We start from the raw sequence: 21378 nt of genomic DNA on the forward strand, positions 1-21378 counted from the left end.
TATTAGTCAGATTTAATTTGCAGCTATTAATTTTCTCCTCACTGTGGCCCCAGGTTGTGCGTCGGACCTGGGGGAGGGAGGGGACGCTCCACCCTGGCCGGTCCATTCGCACCGTGTTCCTGCTGGGGATTCCCAGGAATGGCTCCTCCCTGCCGCTGTGGGATCGGCTGCTGGCCTACGAGAGCCAGGCCTTCCAGGACGTCCTGCTCTGGGACTTTGAAGACACCTTCTTTAACCTGACTCTGAAGGAAACACATTTTCTGGAATGGGTCAACAGCAGCTGTCCTCATGTGAAGTTAGTGTGAATGAAAACGGCTTAAATGATGATTATTTTAGCCTCATCTGAAGCTGTAATGAGCTGCGATTCCATTAACCGTGTAATTATTCAATCTGACATTTTGAAGATAAATTTGCTTAATGGAAACACTCCAATTTCAAAAAACTCCAAAATCCATCATCCTCCAACTGCTTGTTGTCGTCTTTTCTTTGTGGTAACACGATGTGCCAGGATGCATTTTTTTATGATTTATCACAAGAACAAACTTATTCAAGTGTGAATTTAATTGCATTTCCTCGTTAATGGAAACATAATTTGTGGTGGTGATGCAGGCAGTAACATCCTTCTGCTCTCCCTCAGGTTCATCTTCAAAGGCGACGCTGACGTCTACGTGAACGTGGAAAACATCCTGGAGATGCTCCTAGACCGAGAGCCGGAGAAGGATTTGTTCGTGGGGGACATAATCGTGAACGCCAAACCAATCCGCCGTCGCACTTCCAAGTACTACGTTCCGGAGTTTGTGTACGGAGTCGGTCTGTACCCCAGTTACGCTGGAGGAGGAGGGTTTGTGATGTCGGGACACACGGCTCGAAGGCTGAGCTCCGCCTGTCAGCAGGTAAGATGAAGATTAAAACTCCGGCCTGGGCCACTTACCGAGGTAAACGGGTTTTAGAAACAGGCTACCTTCTTATGCTTCCTTGAACAGGTGGGCAACACAAAGCATGTTCATTACCTTTTTTTTGTTGTTTTTTTTTTGCACTAAATCCTCCTTAGATGATGAGATTTTCGTCTGATAAGTTCTGCCTATTTTGAGCTGTTTTAGGGTCTCTGTCACTTTAAATCCCCCCACCCCCAAGTCAATGTTTACACTCGGATGTGAAAATTGCTGCAAGCAAAGGCGCAATTATACAATCGTACATCTTTGAAAAGCATTAGTGGAGCCTCCTGCACAGCCAAAAAGAATACAGCAAGTGGTTTCTGGCTGGTAAGCCAACAACAAAACACTTGTCTTTTCCAGCAGCCATTGTACAGCACATACAGCAGTAAAACCAGCTGAGCAAAAGAGCTCCAGCTGTACTTGGGTTGCTAGGTAACAGGGCAGAACTTTGCTGGGGTTGCTAGGCAACTCAGTTATGTTTAAATCAAACTTGTGTGCATTGGTTCTCTTTATGGCTGAAACAATAAGTTTTGATTAATCGATTATTGAAATAGTTGTTAACTAATTTATTGATCGATTAATCATTAATTGGAGTTGGTGGAAGCAATACTCTGAGCAGTAATTGAGCCAAAACTGTACAAAAAATATAAACACATTGTTATGCAATATGTATATAAGATTTTTAAAAAAATCTTCTTTGCCTATAAATATGTTCGCCTCAGAAGTCCTGAATTGACATCGTTGTAACTTCACCCAGTTCAAATTCTGTTAGGAAAATTTCCCATTAAGCACATTTTATCATCCAGTTATTAAATGTTTAAGTCATTAACCAATTAATTTAATTGTTTAATTTAATTGGTTCATGATAAGTTGAGCTTTTTACATGTTGATTTTGAAGTATTTTTTTTAGCTGCAGATTCATCCTTTGCTGCAAATGGTTAAGCATCACTAAAGAAATGCTATTATTGCATTTTAGGAAAAAAAAATAAATCTTATGTAAAAATGGAATTAAATTATTCTGACAATTAATCGGATTAGAAAGCACATTTTCCAGATTCTTTCTAAGCACTATATTTTTTATGAAATATTAGAATTATACTAAAAAATGCAAATAAATAATTTATTACTAAAATAATCACTAGTTGCAGCTCTCGCTCTTTTACTCTATTTCTGTTAATATCTTGAACAGCTTTTGTTATGGTGTAAGAAATTACTGCCTGTTAAAGCAGATTTCTCCATCTTTTACCTCTAATTCTCCGTTTTATTAGTTTGTGACTGATTTGTGAAACTTCTCCCAGGTGGAGCTGTTCCCCATTGATGACGTCTTTCTCGGAATGTGCCTCCAGCTGATCGGCGTCAAACCTTTACGCCATCAGGGGTTTCGCACCTTCGGGATTCCCCGACCGTCTGCGGCGCCACACCTCCAGACGTTCGACCCCTGCTTTTACCGGGAGCTCATGGTTGTTCACAGCCTCAGCGTCCCGCAGATCTGGCTCATGTGGAGCCTGCTTCACGACCCCAAGCTGAGCTGCCACTACAGAACCGGCCAGACGTCTGGACCCTTTAAATGGAGAGGGAGGGTTGGAGAGTTGGCAGCAGATGAGGCGGATTACGGCGAGAAGCCGGTGTTTCTCACGCATTAGTTCCTGCCAGGCGGGCAGAGCTGGAGCTGCTGGTTTCGTGCAGCATTTGAGGACAGTAGGAAACGATTTTATCCAACCAAGCTGACGGTTTACCTGCCAGGAAATGAAAATGCAAAGGGGGAAATCTGTCCCAGCTGACTCTGCAGTGAAACTCCAGGAATGTATTGTGACTGTGACCTTTGGGGCCGATCTGTCCCCAACTTATTTATCCACTACCAGAGGGAAAGTCTTGGATATGCAGATAAGTTTATGAAAAGTGAAGGTTTTTTTTTTGTACCACTGAATTTGTAAAGCTGCTGTCACACTGTTTCCATTACAAATGGGCCAAAACTTTCCCTATTCTGATATAAAAAAAACTTAATTTCACAATTAGTGTGTTTCTATTAAATAAAAAACACAATAAAAAAAATCACATATGAATAAGTTTGTTCACACAATAAGTCATTAAAAAACATGCCATACCATCATCCTCAAACTACTTCCTGTCATCATCTTCTTCGGGGTTTGCGCCAGTACTAACATCTGGTTGTTGGTCATATTTCCATTTCAGTTTTGTGAAATAAACCAATTTCGATCGGCCAAAGGAACCACCTCATCCTAACGTCAAAACCTTTTAGCAAAACAAGTGTTTGTTTTTTTTTCTATAATTGCCGTGTTTCCATTTAGCACTTTTACTTTCTAAACGTCAAATTGCGCAAAATGAAATGACAAAAGTTAATTTGGTTAATGGAAACACGCCAAATTAGAAAGAAAACTTTTTGTTTTTCACAAAAACAAAAATCTCAAGCTGTATTGAAAAACTGAAATGGAAACTTTTTTTGCATCTCATTAGTCACATGATCAAGAACCGGATGTTACGATTGGTAGGAAAGACGAAGAGGACGACAGGACATACTGGAGGACGACGATGCGAAATTGTGTTTTTCTCTTTTATATTAGTGGAATATTGAAGTTTTACGTACATTTGTAATAGAAACACGGCTACTGTCTTATATTTGTGAATCTAAAAATGCATTTTACATGTAAAATCTGAGCACATGTTGTGAAGCGTTGAGTCCTTATGTGTTTTACTCATGACGGGTCTGATTCCACATTGAAGAAGCTGCTGCACTGATAAAGTACTAGAAGCGATTATGCAACGTCTGTATCTCTGAATTTCAACACGAATGTTGCAAAATATTTCATGCTAAAGTGTCCAACTCACAGAAAGGCATCCTGGACAGTTATCAGATAACAGATATGACGGCGTATTAGGACCATTCTACATTTTAAAACAAAAACAGATAAAATGTTTGCCAGAAAAATCACAAATTTTTTAGTTTAGAAAAAACAAAAAAAATTTATAGAGCTGTTGCCTTGCAGCAAGAAGGTTCAGGGTTCGATTCCCGGCCCCGGTCTTTCTGCATGGAGTTTGCATGTTCTCTCTGTGCATGCGTGGGTTTTCTCCAGGTACTCCGGTTTCCTCCCACCGTCCAAAAACATGACTGTCAGGTTGATTGGCCTCTCCAAATTGTCCCTAGGTGTGAGTGTGTGTGTGCATGGTTGTGTGTCTCTGTGTTGCCCTGCGACAGACTGGTGACCTGTCCAGGGTGACCCCGCCTCTTGCCCGGTACGCTAGCTGGAGAGGCACCAGCACCCTTCCAGACCCCACTAAGGAACAAGGGTGTAAGAAAATGGATGGATGGATGGAAAAAAAATTATAATTTGAAAGTTTTTATACCGTTTTGAGATTAATCTCAAATTAATCGAGTTTTGTGGCGATTAATTTACTCCTATTTTTTCTCCCATTTTTCTTCTGATGGAAACTTCTGACCAGTTGTCTGAACAAAAGCAGAAAAACTTTCCATTTCACATCCACATTTTATTTTTCTGTTTTCATATTCTGGTTGTGCAACACAGAAAATAAACTCTCGTCAACAAACAGCGAGTAGCTTTGTTGAAAATTTCAACAACCATCAAAGGACTTCTGCTGCAGCAAAACCTTCAGTCTCATGCGTCTCTTTGCACTACATGGTTTTATTGCCGTTTATTCATGGGACATGCTGGACGAATCTGCTTATCATTTCATATACAAAGTTATTCAAAATATGCATATCAAAAAAGCCACATTCCAGGGAATTTCACCTCAGTCTTAATTACCTGCCCTGCTTCCAAAAATGGGATTTAAAATATAAAAGTCATCCAGAAAAATATCATGAGAGCAACATTAGAGTCGAACTGATAACAGAAAATCTTAACATCAACGTTACAAATAAAAAAAACTGTTCAATTTATATATATATGTTAAAAAAAAAACAGAATCACACACAGCTTAGGGTCTTCATTTGTGTTTTTTGTTTCCATTTTAAAGATGACAAATCCACCTGAGTTTGGGTGAGATTAAACTATCCATCAATCTAATTTAATGCTGGAGGGGAAATTTCTGCATTTTGTGGATGAATCTGAGCTACAAAGTGTCATAATCTGGATTTTTTTGCTGTATAGAAGGCAGAACCTGTTATTGTGTGTAGAGGGACCATTACTGAGGGGACTGGATGAAAGAACGACGGTATGAAACATTTTTACTGATGTAAAATAAAACAGGAAATAAACGACCATAAATGGTTGCAGCCAGACATGTTGGCTGGAATCTGAGAAAACTGTTCAAGACAATTTGTCAAATGAATGAAAAGGTCTTTTACTTTTATGCGTCACCTATAAGTAATTTAATCCTTTTATGAGCAATAATTTACAGAACTGATTTTTTTTCTCTGGCTGAACAAAATGAAGGACAGATTGGATATCAGAGTTCTTAACTATGTTTCTTCAACTGAGTAACATTTTGACAGCACAATGCAGCTAAACCCTCATTTAAAACACTGAATAATTATGGGAAGAGAAACGAGACATTTGGCCTCTTGATGTATAATTCAGCCACAGCAGAGTTTGCTTTAATAAATTATCCTGGTGGCACATTTGTTTGAAGAAATAAAAGCTTTAGTGTCTGTGCTGCCAGAGTAACTATTTTTTAAATTTTGTCTTAAGTGGCAGTCATTTTATGTTTAGGTACATTGTAGATAGAAGAAACAAATTAAATTCAAATAAATTTCTGTCCAAAAAAAAAAATTCAAAACATTTCTGAATGTCTAAACTCTAAAAATCTTTTTTTTTTTTTTTTACATGTTTGACTTTTAAGTTGATTTGGGGTAACAGAAAATAAATACGATGGCGAATTAGGGCCAATGTTGACAGGGTAAAGTTACACTGTAAACTCAGAAAGTTTTTGATTAATTCCAGAAATTTTCCATAAAAAGGCAAAGACATTTCTAAGCTCCAGAAGTCGAAAATATGCGGAAACTCAGAAATTTCCAAGATTTTTTCTAGAAAATTCTCAGCTTTTGTACATATTCTTTGCTTTTTTCCCAAAAAATTGTGGAAATGAATCTAAAAATTTCTGAGTTTTACCCCTGCATATTGTCAACTTTGGAGCTCAGAAATGTCTTTGCCTTTTTATGGAAAATTTCTGGAATTAATCTAAAACTTTCTGAGTTTATGGTGTAACTTTACCCTTCTTTTCACTAATTCGCCATCGTATTTATTTTCTGTTGCCCCAAATCAACATAAAATAAATAGGATGAAAGTTAAACTCTCTCATTGAGCACCAGGAGTTTTTTAGTCTGTTCAAGTTCAGTCAAAAAGCTTTGATGTTTGGACTGAACACCTGCTAGCTGACGAACAGGTTCTACCTTTTATACGCAAAACAATCCCAAGCACAAATGTTACACCTAGTGGCTAAACTAGGGTATTACATACAACACAAAAATTGCTCCCACAAACACTATCCTGCAGAAACGAACATCTCCAGCACCAAGCAAACAAAAACTGGGCTCATAAATTCCTTTTCTCAATCTGAATGTTGCACTTGGAAAGATTTCCCCCCAAAAAACAGAAAAAACATGGACGCCATATATAAAAACTACGACACCCTATTATAGTCTGTGTTGAACATATTTGGAAATATGGATAGTATCATTTAATGCAACTAAATAAAAACAGGAAGGGACTCTTTAGAAATGTAATAAAAATGAAGTTCCTGATAAAGAACAAATTAGAGCAAAAATATAAAATCTTACCAATTAGTTTTGATTTAGTTTTCTGTGCAAATATCCTAAAACAGTTGAGATAAGAAAACTAATGAACAAGTTTTTTTTTCTGCAATATATGGCAGTTTGTTTTATGTCAATAATGTATTAATATTAATGAAAAACTAGTAGCTCCACCGGCAAATTATGTCACTTATAACAAGGCACTTTTTCCATGTTATAAATGAAATAATCTGCCAGTGAAACTAGAACTTTTTCATCAATATCAAGAAATTATTTACTTAAAACAAACTCTTATCTCTTTAGGGTTACTTTGTCTTAATTCTACTGTGCTAAAGATATTAGCGTTAGAAACTAGACTAAAATTAGGTAGTGATATTTTGTGTTTTTGCAGTGTGGAGGTGAAGTGTGATGGTCTGCAGATGTTTCACTGCAGCAGCATCACTGAATGCATTTCAGAGGGTAAAGGCTAGATATTAACGGGTGTCCTGACACTTGGTTTATTTTGTTTACAATTACCTCTGCGAATATTTAATTTTTATAAATAACCAAATAAGTAATGGGTCCCTGTATTTAAAAAAATGTTTTAGATTTATAATTTATTAAATTTCGCGTAGCGACAGAGGAAGATCACAACTAGATCTTTACACATGGAGGCTGATTTTCAGCATTTTTTATAAACTAAGGTGACAATAATATCGTAGGTGTCATAAAAGCAAGACAAACAAATAAATGCATATCTGAAATAAAAGCATAAAAATACTGAAAAGCCCAACCTGGGATTCTTTGCAGAAATGAGAAAAATAACGAACAACCATCAGCCCATGCAACAGGTTGATGCTAATACTCAATGACACACACACACACACACACACACACACACACACACACACACACACACACACACACACACACACACACACACACACACACACACACCAATGTAATTAAAATGCATTCTCACGCAAAAAATAATTTTTACAGAGGAAAATAAAAAGATAAAAACAGGCTCAGAGGGAGATGAGGCACAATGTTTCATTTTTTTTCTTAGACTTGTTTTTAAAATACATTTTCTTCCACCAAAGTGAGTTTTGGGAAAATATTTGACATGTATGACAGTTTCCACCAGGAAACATACCAAAGTGGAGATCAGATCAACTTTAAATACTGGGAAACATAACAGAACCCCAAAGCGATATGTTGGAAGTGGGTCTTCAAAACCCAAAAGGTTCGTCAAAGCTGAAGAACGTGAGAACCTGAACCTCCAGGCTCACCCCGTCATCCAGATGGGGGCTGCGCCGCGCAGCGAAATCAGACAGATATCAAACTTTGTCCAGCAGAGAATGATGTGTAAATGAAGAGTTCATGTGCTTCACAGAGACATCAGCCCTCCATCGTCCACCAGAAATGCCAACGCTGACCGACCGGCTGGATCAGCCGAGAGCAGAAACTGTTTTCTGATCAACTTTCTTCACAACATAGAAGAGAAGAAACCAAGTCGTAACAAAGAGGATGCCATGAAGAGCTTTTTACAGCGTTTATACAGCTTCGCATGGACTCCACAGCAGCTTTTCTTTTGAGAAACACTAAAAAGCCTTTATTGGTTAGAAATCTAAACACTAAAATGAGTTTCTCTGCGCTGAAAAATGTTCTTGCTACTTTAAACAGCCTATTTGGAAATTCACTGCTGCCTGAAAAGAAAAACATGCATTTAGTGGCTCTCAGATTATAGAAGCGTGAAAAAAAAAAACCCCCAAAATAAACAAACTAGTTTGGGATCCTTCAAAGGAAAAGTGACAAATAAAAACTATTCCAGAAAACATTTTGTTGTGTAACGGCTCAGCGCCTGACAACAACCACCTGATCTGTTCCACATTTTGTCTCGGTACAAAAACAAACTTCTATCATTTTACTTGGTTGAATATGATGTAATAAAATAAATGGGGGGGAAAAAAAGATGCATGATTATCAAAATTTTTCCAAATAAAATGCATTTTAAATATTCTACCTTTACAGTGAGATCCTTAAATAAATCAAGAGCAATAAAACATTTAGTAAGGAGTTGACTGAACACTAACTAAAAAATATATAATCTAGTTTCAGATTTAACTCTGCTTCAACGCACCTGAATCAAATGATCAGCTAATTTGTGGGACTTTGTAAAATTTGATTGGATGCTGTGAAGCTAATTTAGCCATTTGATTCAGGTGTGACGGATATATTGATTAGAATTACGAAAATAAATTCGCTTAATGGAAACGCGTCAATTACAAAGTCTTTGTGATACGATGAGGTGGTTTTTCGGCCATATTGAAATTAGTGTATTTCATAAAAACGGCACAGGAGTCATGTGATCAATCAATGTTACTACAGGCGGAAACGACAAAGAGGACGACAGGAAGTGGTTGGGGGATGATGGCATTTCATGGTTTTTAAATTATTTGTAGCCTTTACAAACATAATCACATGTGATTTTAATTGCGTTTCTTATTTAATGGAAACAACATAAAAACATTTTCCATTAGCGGATATTTGTAATGGAAACGCAGCTGTTTTAGATCAAAGCATATTTATGTGTTGGAATGGTCCAGTCAAAGTTCAGGTCTAAATCTAATACATCTGTGGCAAGATTTTAAAAATCGTATTCACAGATGTCGTTGAAGCAAAGAATATCAGATTGTGTAGAGGAACAGTAAAGTTTGTGGTTGTAGTTTGACAAAATGTGGAAAAGTCCAAGAGCTGTGGATTCTTCTTTTAAAGGCACAGGACTTAAACCGAGTATTTTATAAAAGCGGGAAAAGAAAAAAACATTTGCATCAAAGGAACAATGAGAGAATTTGTCTATTAAAATTAATGCACAGTTTATTAATTAGTTTGTAATTAAAAACAAGGTAAATTTACACGCTGGGAGAAAGCAATGACTGATGCTGTTCACCATTTCCAAAACAAAGTCGGGTTTACAACCACAGAAATGACGGCTGTTCTCTACGTCACGGTTCACTGAGGACGTCGACCACGGTACGAGCTGACGGTAAACACGATGCGTCTTATCCAGAACGGATGAGCTGAGTCGGCTGGATTATTACTGAAACACGGATTAAAAGCTGTACCACGTCTTCAAATTAAGGTGGAGTTAGGAATATTTGAGACTCTGCAAGACAAGAAAACACACCGATCAAATGAAGACTTCCTAAAAGGTCTTTGGCTTTAGCATTTGGCAACTAAACGGAGAGAGAACCGCAGACGGATCAGAAGCAGAACGGAAGAAAGCACTGAAGAAAGACGAAACGTTGTCGTACAGAACGGGACGGCGGAGGCGCCGCCGCTCATCTGCACCAACACACACACCCACACACACATCCCTCCTACTCTTCAATACATATCCATCTCAACGGATGGGGCACGATCAAGTAAAAATGTGTCTATTAGTGCAAATGTTAAAAACAAAAAAAGGAATCACAATAAATTATTATTATTATTACACAATGGAAATGGTTGTCATGGTGAGGGAGAAATGGGTTTTGGACGCCCAGGCAGAACATGCAGGAAGGTTGTTAAAGCTGCAGAATTTAACTTTCACAAAAATATGTTGTTTTTTTTTAACATAATAATTAAAACTGTCACCATGTTGAGGCAGTTTAATATGAGACAGATAATCTGTGGAAAGATCAATCTCCTCCCAACGCTACTATTGTCATCTAAAAATACAACCAATCAGAGTCAGGAGGAGGGTCTTAGCGCTGTTAATCAACATTGTGTACACGCTTTAACAACTTACCATTCAAGGAAATCCATTTATCTTCCATTATCTGTGGCTATGCTAACTAGCTTGAGCATTTGTGGCAGGCTAGCAGAGAACAAGCGGAGGATGTGAGGGTGATTGACAGCGCTAAGACCCTCCTCCTGGCTCTGATTGGTTGTTTCTGATGGAGCTGTCAAGTTTTTCACAGATTATCTGTCTTGTATTGTACTGTCACAACCTAATCATAATTTTAACAAATATGTAAAAATGATTATTTTTTTAAAATAAAAGTGACATGCTGCAGCTTTAATCAACCGAACGAAGCGAGAGCGCTTCCTCTTGTGCTTTTTGGAGATCGCTTTTCGTTCAGAGTCATGCAGGCTGAGCTTCCACCGTCTGAACCGGCCGCCGCTCATCAGAAACGTGTCGGGGTTGAAATGATGGGAAGTCTGTAGAAATGAGATGATCGCTCTGATTGGTGACGGGAAACGGACTCAGCTGGGTTAAGGAAGTGTTTGGTGAGGGAAGATGGAGATGTTTGGATCGGGTCAGGCTGGGTCTTGTGACTTAAAACAGAAATGGACGCTTAGCTTGAAGTGTGTCTGGGCTCACGGTGCAGGACTGGACGGGTTTGGCTGGGCCCAGTTCGGCGCGGTCTTGAAGCAGGAAGACGAGCAGGACTGACCGGGATGGCAGTGTGGTTGGCTGATGAAGTTTTATCAGTTTTATGTTTTCCTGCAGCGTTGATGAACCCGAATGCGTCACCTCACGATGGCATGAAGCGTCTCTGACTGTACAGGCAGCAGAACGGTCTCTGAGGTTCACAGGATGCACATTTTACAGCTTTCTTCTCGAAGCACGCGAGCCGCTCCCGCAGCAGGACGGGGCGTGTTTGGTACCAACAGAACGCCGGGTGCTGGTACCAAACAGGAGGCAGCAGGTCTGGTTTCGCCGTCGACTCGTTCACGCTGAAGCACCTGAGCCAGGTTGTAGTGATTCTGTCAGGCCTGCTCAGGTAAAAACAACAAACTGGTTTCGGTTCCAATTCAGTCAGCAAAAGAACTGTTGTTTGGGTCGGCCAGAATGGGGCGTGGTTCTGGTTCAGTGGGAACTAGCGCTGGACTCGGGTCGGGCTTGACTGGTGGTCCTGGGAGCTCCATAGAGGGTGACTGATGCTATGTGGTTGTTCTGCATCACCTGCAGAAGGAAACAGGGTCGTGTTAGAGACGGGATGCAGTTTCAGAACCAGCAGGTCCATTTGGGGCTTTTTGTTCCTCCCTAAAACCTGATCACCACTGGGATGGACTGACTGGAAACAAAACCGACACAAGTCTGGAAGACATCTAGAAGGCACAGATGAGAATTAGGGCCACTAAAAAATAAACCAAATAGACAAAACTCTGACTTTAAACTCAGGATTTGTTTCAGAACCAGAATTGATTAAATTGCTTTAGGCCCCATCTGGCAAATTGGGTCTGAGTGTGGATAAACGGCAGGTTTACAATTATATCATTATTTTCATATATTAACAATCTGAATGTTTGGTTTTATGTTTGGATTCTGACAGACAGAATCAGAATTATGACAGTTTTATGTGTTTTCCAGGCACGTAGGGCCATTTTACAGCATAATCAAGAAACTATGTTAACTTCAGCTGTTGAAAAAACTCTGTATGTATCAAAAATGTTTGTTGTGAAAGTTCTGACCTCAAAAATCATCCTCTGTAGTCCGAAGCAGAAAGTGGAACCAAACGGGTTTGTGTTGTTGGCTGATGAAGACCTGTCAGGAATAAATAAAGACGAGAATTTCCTCTTGTGTAAAATATCACAGAATAATACCGGAGAAGCACCGTCACTTGACATCCGATCCGTTTAAAGCCTTCATGTCATCCATACCGACTCTGTTCTGTGAAGTCGTGACGGGCGGAGCGTTTACCTGTGAAGGACGACGGGTTTTTCCATCGGATGACCCAGAAGCTCCTGAATCTGATCCCACTGACGCAGAAACACAAAGACAGATTTTTAGAAATAAACACATGAAAACAGCTGCTGATATTAAACAGAAAAAAATTCAGCAAGCTGTCATTATACCAGATTTAAAAGGTATTTAATGGACACAGCAGACAATCATTTCAGAGTCAGGATGCTTGGAAAACAACATTACTCTGCACAAAACTAATCACTTTAGCTTTGAAGGGTTATTAAAAGATAACGGTGATAAAAATGAACTCATAGCAGATGTTTGATTAAGACATAAAGCTACTAGACTTTTCCTCGCTTGCAGCAGAAAATCAAGTCACGGTTCTGCCTGTCACTATAACACATTTTGTTGGATGATAAATTATCGTATTTTCCGCACTATAAGGCGCACAGAATTATAAGGCGCATAGAATAGATTCTTCAGTTTGGGTTGCCGTACTCTATTATTACACATCCACATTTGTAAAGAAGTCGTCCCCGAGTTCTTTATATAGTATTCTGCCCCAGTCATTGTTTCCCTCACGGTGTTGGTGTTGCAATATTGTGCCCAACTGCTTTCTGGGTAACACAGACCAACCGACACGCTGCTGCCGCAGACTCTGTCTCTCAACCCTCCTCCCAAACTTTATTAACAAACCAGCGTTCTGACAACTATCCCAGCATGCACCGTGTGCTTCTTCTTCTACGGGGAAAATGAAGTCGGCGGCTGCTTGCCGTAGTTGCTAGACCTGTTGTGGCTCAATATTGGTCCATATACAAGGAGCACCGGGTTATAAAGGCGCACTGTCGGCTTTTGAGGAAATTGAAGGTTTTTAGGTGCGCCTTATAGTGCGGAAAATACGGTACTGCAATATTGCAGTTTAAAAAAAAAACAAAAACAGGATACAAAGTCTAAAATCAAAATATCCAAATTTTGATAGAATCTGTTTAATTTTTCTTCTCATAACTGACCTTGCTGTAGGTGGTTAAGATGCAATCCTCCGTCTGAGAGTCGGCTCCTTCTGAGGAGTCAGAAAACAACAACAGGTTGAAGAAAGATCCCACTAAAGCACAAATACAGAAGTTAAAACTCCGACCAATCAAGGGGCAGCTCACCTTTTTTGATGACCAGCGGGATCTTAAAGTCACATCGATGGTATCTGGGACAGCAGAAAGAATCAATCACATCAAACTCAGCAACAGAAGGATTAATATGACACAGAAGAGGAGGTAACAAAAGGTGGATCTGACAGCAGGAAATATTTACATATTAAAGTTGTAATGCCCAGGGAAGTTCGTATGGAGGACGAACTTCTTAACCAGGTGGGTCGTGGAGTCAAACAGGATGTCCTGAAACACAACACAACCCATCGATCAGCTGCAGCCAGTTAACCTGTAGCAGAGGGTAAACGGAGACAAACGCAGCCCTCCATCCTCACACACACAGGGCCGTGCTGTGCTGCTGTTTTTAGCTCATCTCTGCAGCAGCCAGATGAGTTCAGCTTGTTTACTTTCCCAGGGCAGGCTGCCCAAACCGCTCCGGGGAATTCAGGCAGTGACCCGCAAAGGTCACTGGATAAACATCTGTTTAACTCTGAAAATGACAGAGAGGGGCAACGCAGGCTCATGCTGTCTAAAAGACACCAGCTGGGATGGCAGCACATTAAAATGTGTCGTTAATGATACCCTGTGATTCATCTGAGGGCTAAAACAGATTAATATTGAAATAACGATAGTTGTATTTTTAATATTGTATGAAATGAGTTAAAACAAAAATTAGCAGAATGTGTTAATTTGTTTATGTGAATAATTGTCAAAATAATCTACAGAATAAAATAAGTACTGGAATTTACATCCAAGTTCCCAGAATTACAACATTAAAACCATTAAATGTTTGGAGCCAACATCTTATAAGGCTGGACCCACGTACCACTCCGAGGGTGAAGTAGTTGAAGAAGTAGTCGTTGCATTTAGAGGGAACCTGCTTGTGAGGAGACGGAGAGTGGATCTTCATCTAAACACAGGAAAAGGTGAACATTTTTATTTCAAGTTTCATTTTACTGAAACAACGTGAATGCAACAGATTCATGAGACTCTCTAAGGACAAACAGCTCTGACCTTGTCCTCAGATTTGTAGAAGACTTTATGCGGCGAGCCCAAAGCGCCCAGAACGTCCTGACAGGAGTCTCCAAAAAAGATGCTCCGTTCCAGGTACCGGACCTTAGCGTCAGCCATCACACCGAGTCCAGAACCTGCAGCAGGAACCGAGACAGTCACACAAATAAGTTACAAAAATGTTCTAGTCCTGCTTTTCTCAATGCTCAGTTTAATGCAGCATCAGTATCATTAGATAATATGTCTATTAGAATATTTAATAATCAGAATATTCACTGAACTCCGACCCAAAACTGAAACATGAAATGAATCAAGCAGGTTCTGTTACTGTTTATAATCAGAGTTCATTTAACTTTACTAGAAACTGATTTTATACCTTATAAAATCAGTTCTATAAACTTTTATAAACTATAAAACTGAATTCCTGTTGTCTGCTAATCCACCTAATCAATACATGAATAGGGTCAGTTGTAACTAATGGAATATTCCAAATAATATGGCTGGGAGAGTTTTTGCACCTGGATGCTTCAAAAAGCAGCAGACTGACGACACTCAGTCATTTTCTTTCAGGTGGGTTACCTGCCGTGAGGAGGCGGAGCTTGAGCCCCAGAGGACCCGCCCCATCCCTCAGGACGTCCACACACTCTGCAAAGATGTTGCCCATGAAACAAGCCAACGGCATCGCAGGAGCTCTGAGGAAACACAGGAAACATTCCAGTCTGAACTTATTCTGCTGCTGCCTACTTCCTCCTGATTAGATTCGACATAAACGCATTAATGTCGTCTAGCAGGAAGGCCACTGGGCCACATGGAAGTGCTGTGGTCATTATGTACTTTGTTTCTTGGAGGTTGTTGCCAGTGTAGATGTGCATCCTCTTGACCATGGCTCCATGTGGAATCTGCAGGAAGGATGAAATAACACAGCAAGTGAAGCCGGAGCATCATGTTAAATGTTTATGAAAGATTGAATTCATAGCAAATAATGAATTTTATTTGTCCATTCAGGAGTTTTTCTGACATGAAGTGTCCTTTTTATATAATATACCAGAGATGTAATGGGGACTGACATCAATGCATCCTGAGTTGGGACTGAGGCTAAAACAATAAATCAAATTAATCATGATTAATCGATCACAGATGGAATGGATTTATTTCACCTGAAGTATACAGACTTCAAAACGGTCATTTGCTGAAAGGACAAAACACTCTGCATAATAATTAAGCCGAAACTGTACAAAAAATATGTATATTTTGCATTTAGGTAAGAAAAAAAAGAGTAAACTAGAGGAATGCTACGTTGTGGCACTTTATGCAATAAAATGTTTATTTTCTTGTTAATTTGTTTACTTACATCTTTTAATGTATTTCTAATGTATAAAAATGGCTTAAGTGGTCAAATGTAGCCCCAGTTAACCAGTAGCAGAGGGTAAACAGAGATAAATGCAGCCCTGTAGCCTCATCCTGCAATCTGCAGAACGCAGTAATTTTCTAAATCTGATCTATTGATTAATTGTCAGAACAATTGAATATTAAAATAATCGTTACTTGCAGCTCTAGTTGGGACATGTTTGGATCATGATTCTCAGCCATAAGATGCCACATCTGAACTAATGTTGACTTGTATGAAAAAAGCCTGAAACACAGCGGTTGAGCTCAGAGTATATGAGTTAAGATTCTTTCCTTCATGGTGTTTTCACACCTCACTGTTTGGAAGATTTCTGTTCCATTGGGGTCCAAAATTGCAACAGTGTTACATTTTCACTTGCTGCTGTTCTCTTTCACACTGCACTCACTGTCAACCCGTTTTTTCTTTTTCTTTTCTTTTACAGTAACCTGTTCCCGTCCTCCTCGCCTGTGGGGGCGCTGCACCAAAAACCACTGAAGGAAACGACACAAAAGCCTCTGAAGAAAACACTGAACACAACTTCCTTCTTCACAAAATGTAAACAAAAATGGAGTGGCGTCAAATTTGAGCAGATTTCTCTTATGTCTTTGGTAAAAGACCATTTACCCAGAATGCTCTGAACTGTAGTCCACTTCCTGCTTTTGGAGCGGTTTCCAGTCTGCTTAGTGTTCACATATGCATTCAAACAGCACCAGAGTTCATTTCAACCGAACCGAGACGCAGGTTTCTGGTCCGTACATTGCAAAAACAAAATTTTACCAAGTATTTTTATGTAGTTTCTAGTGCAAATATCTCAGTTCACTTAAAAAAAGACAAAAATAACTTACAAGTAGCAATAAATAGGAGCCTGTTTTAAGTAAATAGTTTCTTTAAGTTGATGAAAAAACACTGGTTCCACTGGGAGATTGTAAAAAATGACTTGCTGCAAGTGAAAAAATTCTGCCAGTGGAACTAAGTTTTTTAATTTAAGGAATTATTTATTTAAAACAAGCTCCTATAACTTCCTGAAAAGTTTACTGAGATATCTGCGCTACTCGACCAAAAACACTTGGTAAAATTCTGCGTTTGCAGCGCATCAGAGTTGGATTACAGCAGTTTAAACCCGGCTGGTGAATGCACCTTGAGTCACCAGGTTCTGGTCCTCAAGTCCTCTTTAACAGGCTGAAGAGAACCGGTCCATTCTCACCTCGTATTTTGGAGCTTCATTCCACGAATCCAGTTGAAAGGAGAAGGAAAGTCCTCGAAAGTTGAGATGGAACAATTGCTCTGCAGCATTATAAACTGCACAAAAGGAGACAATGTTCATTAAACTACATTAAAAGTTATTTGTGGATAAAATCTTTGTTATTAAGTACCTCCAGGGTGAGTCGCTCCAAATGACTGGTCTATTTGCTCTATTGTGGGGACGATGGCCTGAGAGTTGAAATGGACTCCACTAAAAGACAGCACACACAAACGCAGCATGTTGGGTCCAAACAGCAAAGAGCTGCGTTAGAGAAAGAACGACTGAGAGCAACTGGAAGTGGTTCAGCAGGAAGAGACAATAACAGAGGCCTAATCTAACAGATGCATTAACACAAGCAGATTCAATTCCTGTGACGTGACTGAGCAGCTGTGGGTCTCAGAGGGAGCGATGACTGAGCTGTGAAAATGGCCTTTTGGATTTTACAACTCAGACTTATTACCAACCAACAAGAACGGCTTAGATACGGACGAAGGATGAAGCAGAAGTCCAACATTATCTATCATGTTTGTAAAAATCCTTCTACTCACCAGTACTTCAACTTGACTTTGCTGAGGTCGTACACTTCAATCACCTAATATGTAAAAGCATAAATCCAGCCAGGAATAACGAGGCGGTCAGTGACAAAGGTTAGAGTGGGAGTTTGATATCTGTGCTAAATGAGCCATTCTCACCTTGAGTCTCTGATTTGTGGCGTCAAACAGCAGTTTAATCCCATCCTGAGTCAGGTTCAGTATGAGGTCGTGGCTGAGTGGTGTCTGGAGGGATAATGGGAAATCCTGGTCATACTTTCTTGAAAACAAACAACAGCAACAACAACAACAACAAAAAACTCCACTTTTTTCTTTTCTTTTTTACATTTTTCTTGCTTTTTCAACCCCAGGGTCTCTTCCTGTGCATCAACTGGGTTCACAAAAGTAAAACTTTTTGATAATAAGCTGTTTTTGTTAGTTGCTTCTTTCATCCAACTCATTTAAAAGCACAAGATGTTTTTTTTTTCCACTGATTTTAGTTACAGAGAGTCCAAAATGGAAAGAGATAAACAATATAAATACAGATCCCAACAAAATAACAGCTGCAAACAGACAAGCAATCTAACTTCAAGAATTATGCTAATTTTGTTTAGCTGATGCTTGATAAACTAGTTACTATCTGGGTTCTTTGTTCACTGTAAACCCTAAACAGAAACACATTTAATTATCTATTACATGATTATTTCAATGTTCACCAATCTGATCTGTGCAGATTTTACACATTTAGTTGAATCACAAAGTAGAAACTGATGTTCACTGTACTAAAGGTTCAATAAATGCAGAAAAAAGTAAAACAAGGCATAGTTTATAAGTTTCTTAGGCCTAACAATTTACAGTTTTCCAGCACAATAAGACAGGATGTGTCATTTTTTGGAATAGAGTCACACAAGATGCTTCAACTTAACTGAAATGATTCATAGGTCAGATAACTAAAATTGGAATGAGAACGTGTGCACAAACAAAAAGAATTAGAAAGAATGTCAGTAAACTTGGATAAAAAAATATTAAAACCACTTTTAATATCAGTAAACTGAAAGCTGGACAATGTGTTTTAAGGTAGGTGTGGCTTACAGTCTTACCAAAGATTTAGTTTCAAAATGAATCTTTTGAAAGTGCAGAAAGTCTGCAAGACGTTCAGAGCTTCCAAATTCTTTTGCAAGCTGATTAAATGTTTTAAGGTTACACAACCAACAGAGGCCCTATGAGCAGAACTGCAGCTGCTCACCTGTTCGCTGTATAGCACCTGGACATTTTTGATTATACGGCAGTGTTTCTGGAGGATAGAGATGGCCTGGGAAAATGGCATCCCTGTGAAAATAAAGACATGCACACGTAAGAGGGGAATACTGTTACAAAGTCCTGAAAGTGGAGTCATCCCACTGCTGCTAATTCAGGTCATTCATTAGTTATTTCAAAGTAAATTTAATCTCAAGGTACTTTACTAGACAAGAGCAATTTATACTGAGGTGTACAGAGACAGACAGGTACAAACAGGTACATTAACTTGACTTAAAAGTTCATTTCTTTAAATAATTCAATTCAAAAAGCAAAACTTGTGTATTATATAGCCTCCTTACACAGATACGTCAAGTTTTATGACAGGTGTTAGTTATTACAGCTTGTAGATTAAAACTCCAAATCCAGATTTTTTTTAAATTACAAAACATGAGCCAAATTAAAATTTAAAAAATTATTAAATCTGGTGAACAGCCACCAAACTACTGAATAGGAACAACGCTGAAGGCTCCAGTTATCCCCGTCACATCTGCATGTTTTTTTTAACTCAATTTTTTCCTTCCACTTAACTTTTCATACAGCATTCCACGAATACAGATTGTCTTTAACATTTTGGCTTACCCACATTCTGGACATAAGATTGTCCACTACACCAGCATTTCCTAAAGTTGGGGTCACAAATAACTGTGAGGCCAACTAACCTAAATAAAATCACAATAATAAAGCAGAAATTTTCTACAAATGTAAAAGATTTTTTTTTTAAATTGGCCATAAATAAAAATAAGAACAATATATTGGTCAATACAATGTCTGCTGATAATGATTTAGTTTATTTTAACAAAAAAATGTGCATGCTCAACCAGAAGTCAAAGTCAAAAGGCTTTAACATTTTAAATTTGAGGATCAGAAGCTGAAAACTTTAGGAAATTATATCACATCACACTTTTCTATTAAAAACCTTCTATACTTGTTGTCACCTTCCTAAAATAACAGTCTAAGTCAGTTTTTGCCAAAAATAATCATCTTTTTTATAATAAACAGTTGATTTTTGTTTCCTGCAAATGTAATTTTTTTTTGTTGCAAAAATGACATCACCATTATTTTAGGAAGGCAACTAAATGCAACTTTAAAAATTTTCAGGCAATTATCACAAATTCACAGAAATAAGATAAATCACTCTGTGGGTAATAAGACCAATTTAAATTTCTCTTTTGAGTTAAACTATGGAAATAAAGCTTTCCTAATTTATGGATACAGTGACATTGTCACATAACTTCATCCTAACTGGTTCTAAAGTTTGACACTCACCTAAGGCGAATTCCCATTGCTCATTTCCTAGTGATCTCTCAGGAACCACCTCCAGATCCAGCATTGGCAAGTAGTGTGGGGGCAGCTCACCTCACCTCAAGACTCTGGGACCCCGCTCGTTTCTGCTGGCTCTCCCTGATCACAGCGACCTCTCAATGCACGTTCAGCCTCCTATTTTAAATCATAACTATCCACTTTTTTCACGTAAAGCTGCCAAATTCATGAGCATCAAAGCCGGTCCTTCCTTATCTCATGATATTTGTCCTGGGTTGTAAATCAGCTGCAAAGCTACAAAGTGTTTAAGATTTTTCTAACTATGTAAAAACGGTTTAAAACGTAAAAACAGCAGAAATATCCAGCACGGACTGACAGCTTGCTGATAAACAAATGACGCAACCTGCCAACAAACCTAAAACACACAAGACGAAGCTGTCAGTCAACCAACAGTTTGTTTATGAACTCTAAAAATCAATAAAGACAACCTGACGCGCTGCAGAGCAGAGATCAGTTCAACTTGTTCTGGAGCCGTACAACAGATGGTACAGTGGGAAATAAACACATATCAACTCTGATGATTATTTCCTTTCCAATAGAGCCGTTATGTTTCGTTATCTGTGAATGTCGGGCGGTTACGAAAGGGAGAAAAAAATAATCTAAAAATGTTTTTAATCTGCACTGCAAGCTAACGTTAGCCAACCAATTAGCTGCCCCTGACGGTGTCCTGGTTATTAATTATAACTATAAATATAAATAACGGATATGCAAACAGAAATACTTGAGTCAAGCGCGAGAAAGTTATTATCCTGCTTGGGATTGAAACAAAGAGACGCCGTGTGCTGTCGCTGCTGTTTTTCTCCCTTCAGCTCAGGAGCTAGCTTCGCCGCTGCCCGCCGGGGACGCACGTTCAGACCTCCACGCGACGTGACGCGTCCCTTTGTCCGGTAAATGGCCGCTGCCGTGTCCGTTCCTCAGCGTGTCACCGAGTCCGTTAATGTCGAGGGGGCCGATGAGAGAGAGACGCCGCGACAACAGCAACTTCAGACATCAACAACAGCCAGCGGGATCAGCTGATAGCTCTACTTCCTGTGCTCGGAGAACGTCAGAGGCTGGCGTGATGACGTCACGCTCACGTCATCACGTCAAGTGTGCATTTTTTTGCGTAGGCAGGAAAAACAAAC

At 39.1% G+C, this 21378-nt stretch overlaps 2 protein-coding genes across 4 annotated transcripts in view; one reads left to right on the forward strand and one right to left on the reverse strand.

The window, feature by feature from the left end:
* The window catches only part of b3gnt9 (UDP-GlcNAc:betaGal beta-1,3-N-acetylglucosaminyltransferase 9), a 13640-nt gene extending 9930 nt beyond the window's left edge, over positions 1-3710 (forward strand). For all 3 annotated transcript variants that reach the window (XM_008412514.3, XM_017305528.2, XM_008412517.3), the window contains 3 exons: positions 54-295; positions 638-893; positions 2234-3710. In XM_008412514.3, the coding sequence (XP_008410736.1) occupies positions 54-295; positions 638-893; positions 2234-2578 (843 nt within the window). In that variant the 3' untranslated portion in view covers positions 2579-3710. The remainder of the gene's footprint in view (positions 1-53; positions 296-637; positions 894-2233) is intronic.
* Positions 3711-4424: 714 nt separating this feature from the next.
* phaf1 (phagosome assembly factor 1) lies at positions 4425-21313 on the reverse strand. Its single transcript, XM_008412512.3, has 16 exons — positions 20201-21313; positions 18882-18964; positions 17798-17881; positions 17654-17697; positions 17236-17315; positions 17067-17161; positions 15310-15374; positions 15055-15167; positions 14479-14612; positions 14291-14374; positions 13628-13710; positions 13477-13520; positions 13333-13382; positions 12338-12396; positions 12109-12181; positions 4425-11599 (listed from the first exon to the last, which is right to left on the reverse strand). Exons 1-16 carry the CDS (start codon positions 20262-20264, stop codon positions 11504-11506), a joined length of 1251 nt encoding a protein of 416 aa, XP_008410734.1. The 5' UTR covers positions 20265-21313; the 3' UTR covers positions 4425-11503.
* Between the last annotated feature and the right edge of the window lie 65 nt (positions 21314-21378).

The sequence above is a fragment of the Poecilia reticulata genome, chromosome 6, assembly GCF_904066995.2.
Source record: "Poecilia reticulata chromosome 6, P_reticulata-male-v2, whole genome shotgun sequence".
Lineage (NCBI taxonomy): Eukaryota > Metazoa > Chordata > Actinopteri > Cyprinodontiformes > Poeciliidae > Poecilia > Poecilia reticulata.

What these genes read in the sequence shown, in the direction of transcription:
- phaf1 (XM_008412512.3), bottom strand. Translation starts at nt 20,264, where the DNA reads ATGCTGGATCTGGAGGTGGTTCCTGAGAGATCACTAGGAAATGAGCAA. An exon ending in GCTCCGCCTCCTCACGGCAG is followed by an intron (nt 14,613 to 15,054) that starts GTAACCCACCTG and finishes TTCCTGCTGCAG; the next exon opens with GTTCTGGACTCGGTGTGATG. An exon ending in GGGCATTACAACTTTAATAT is followed by an intron (nt 13,521 to 13,627) that starts GTAAATATTTCC and finishes CTGCTGTCCCAG; the next exon opens with ATACCATCGATGTGACTTTA.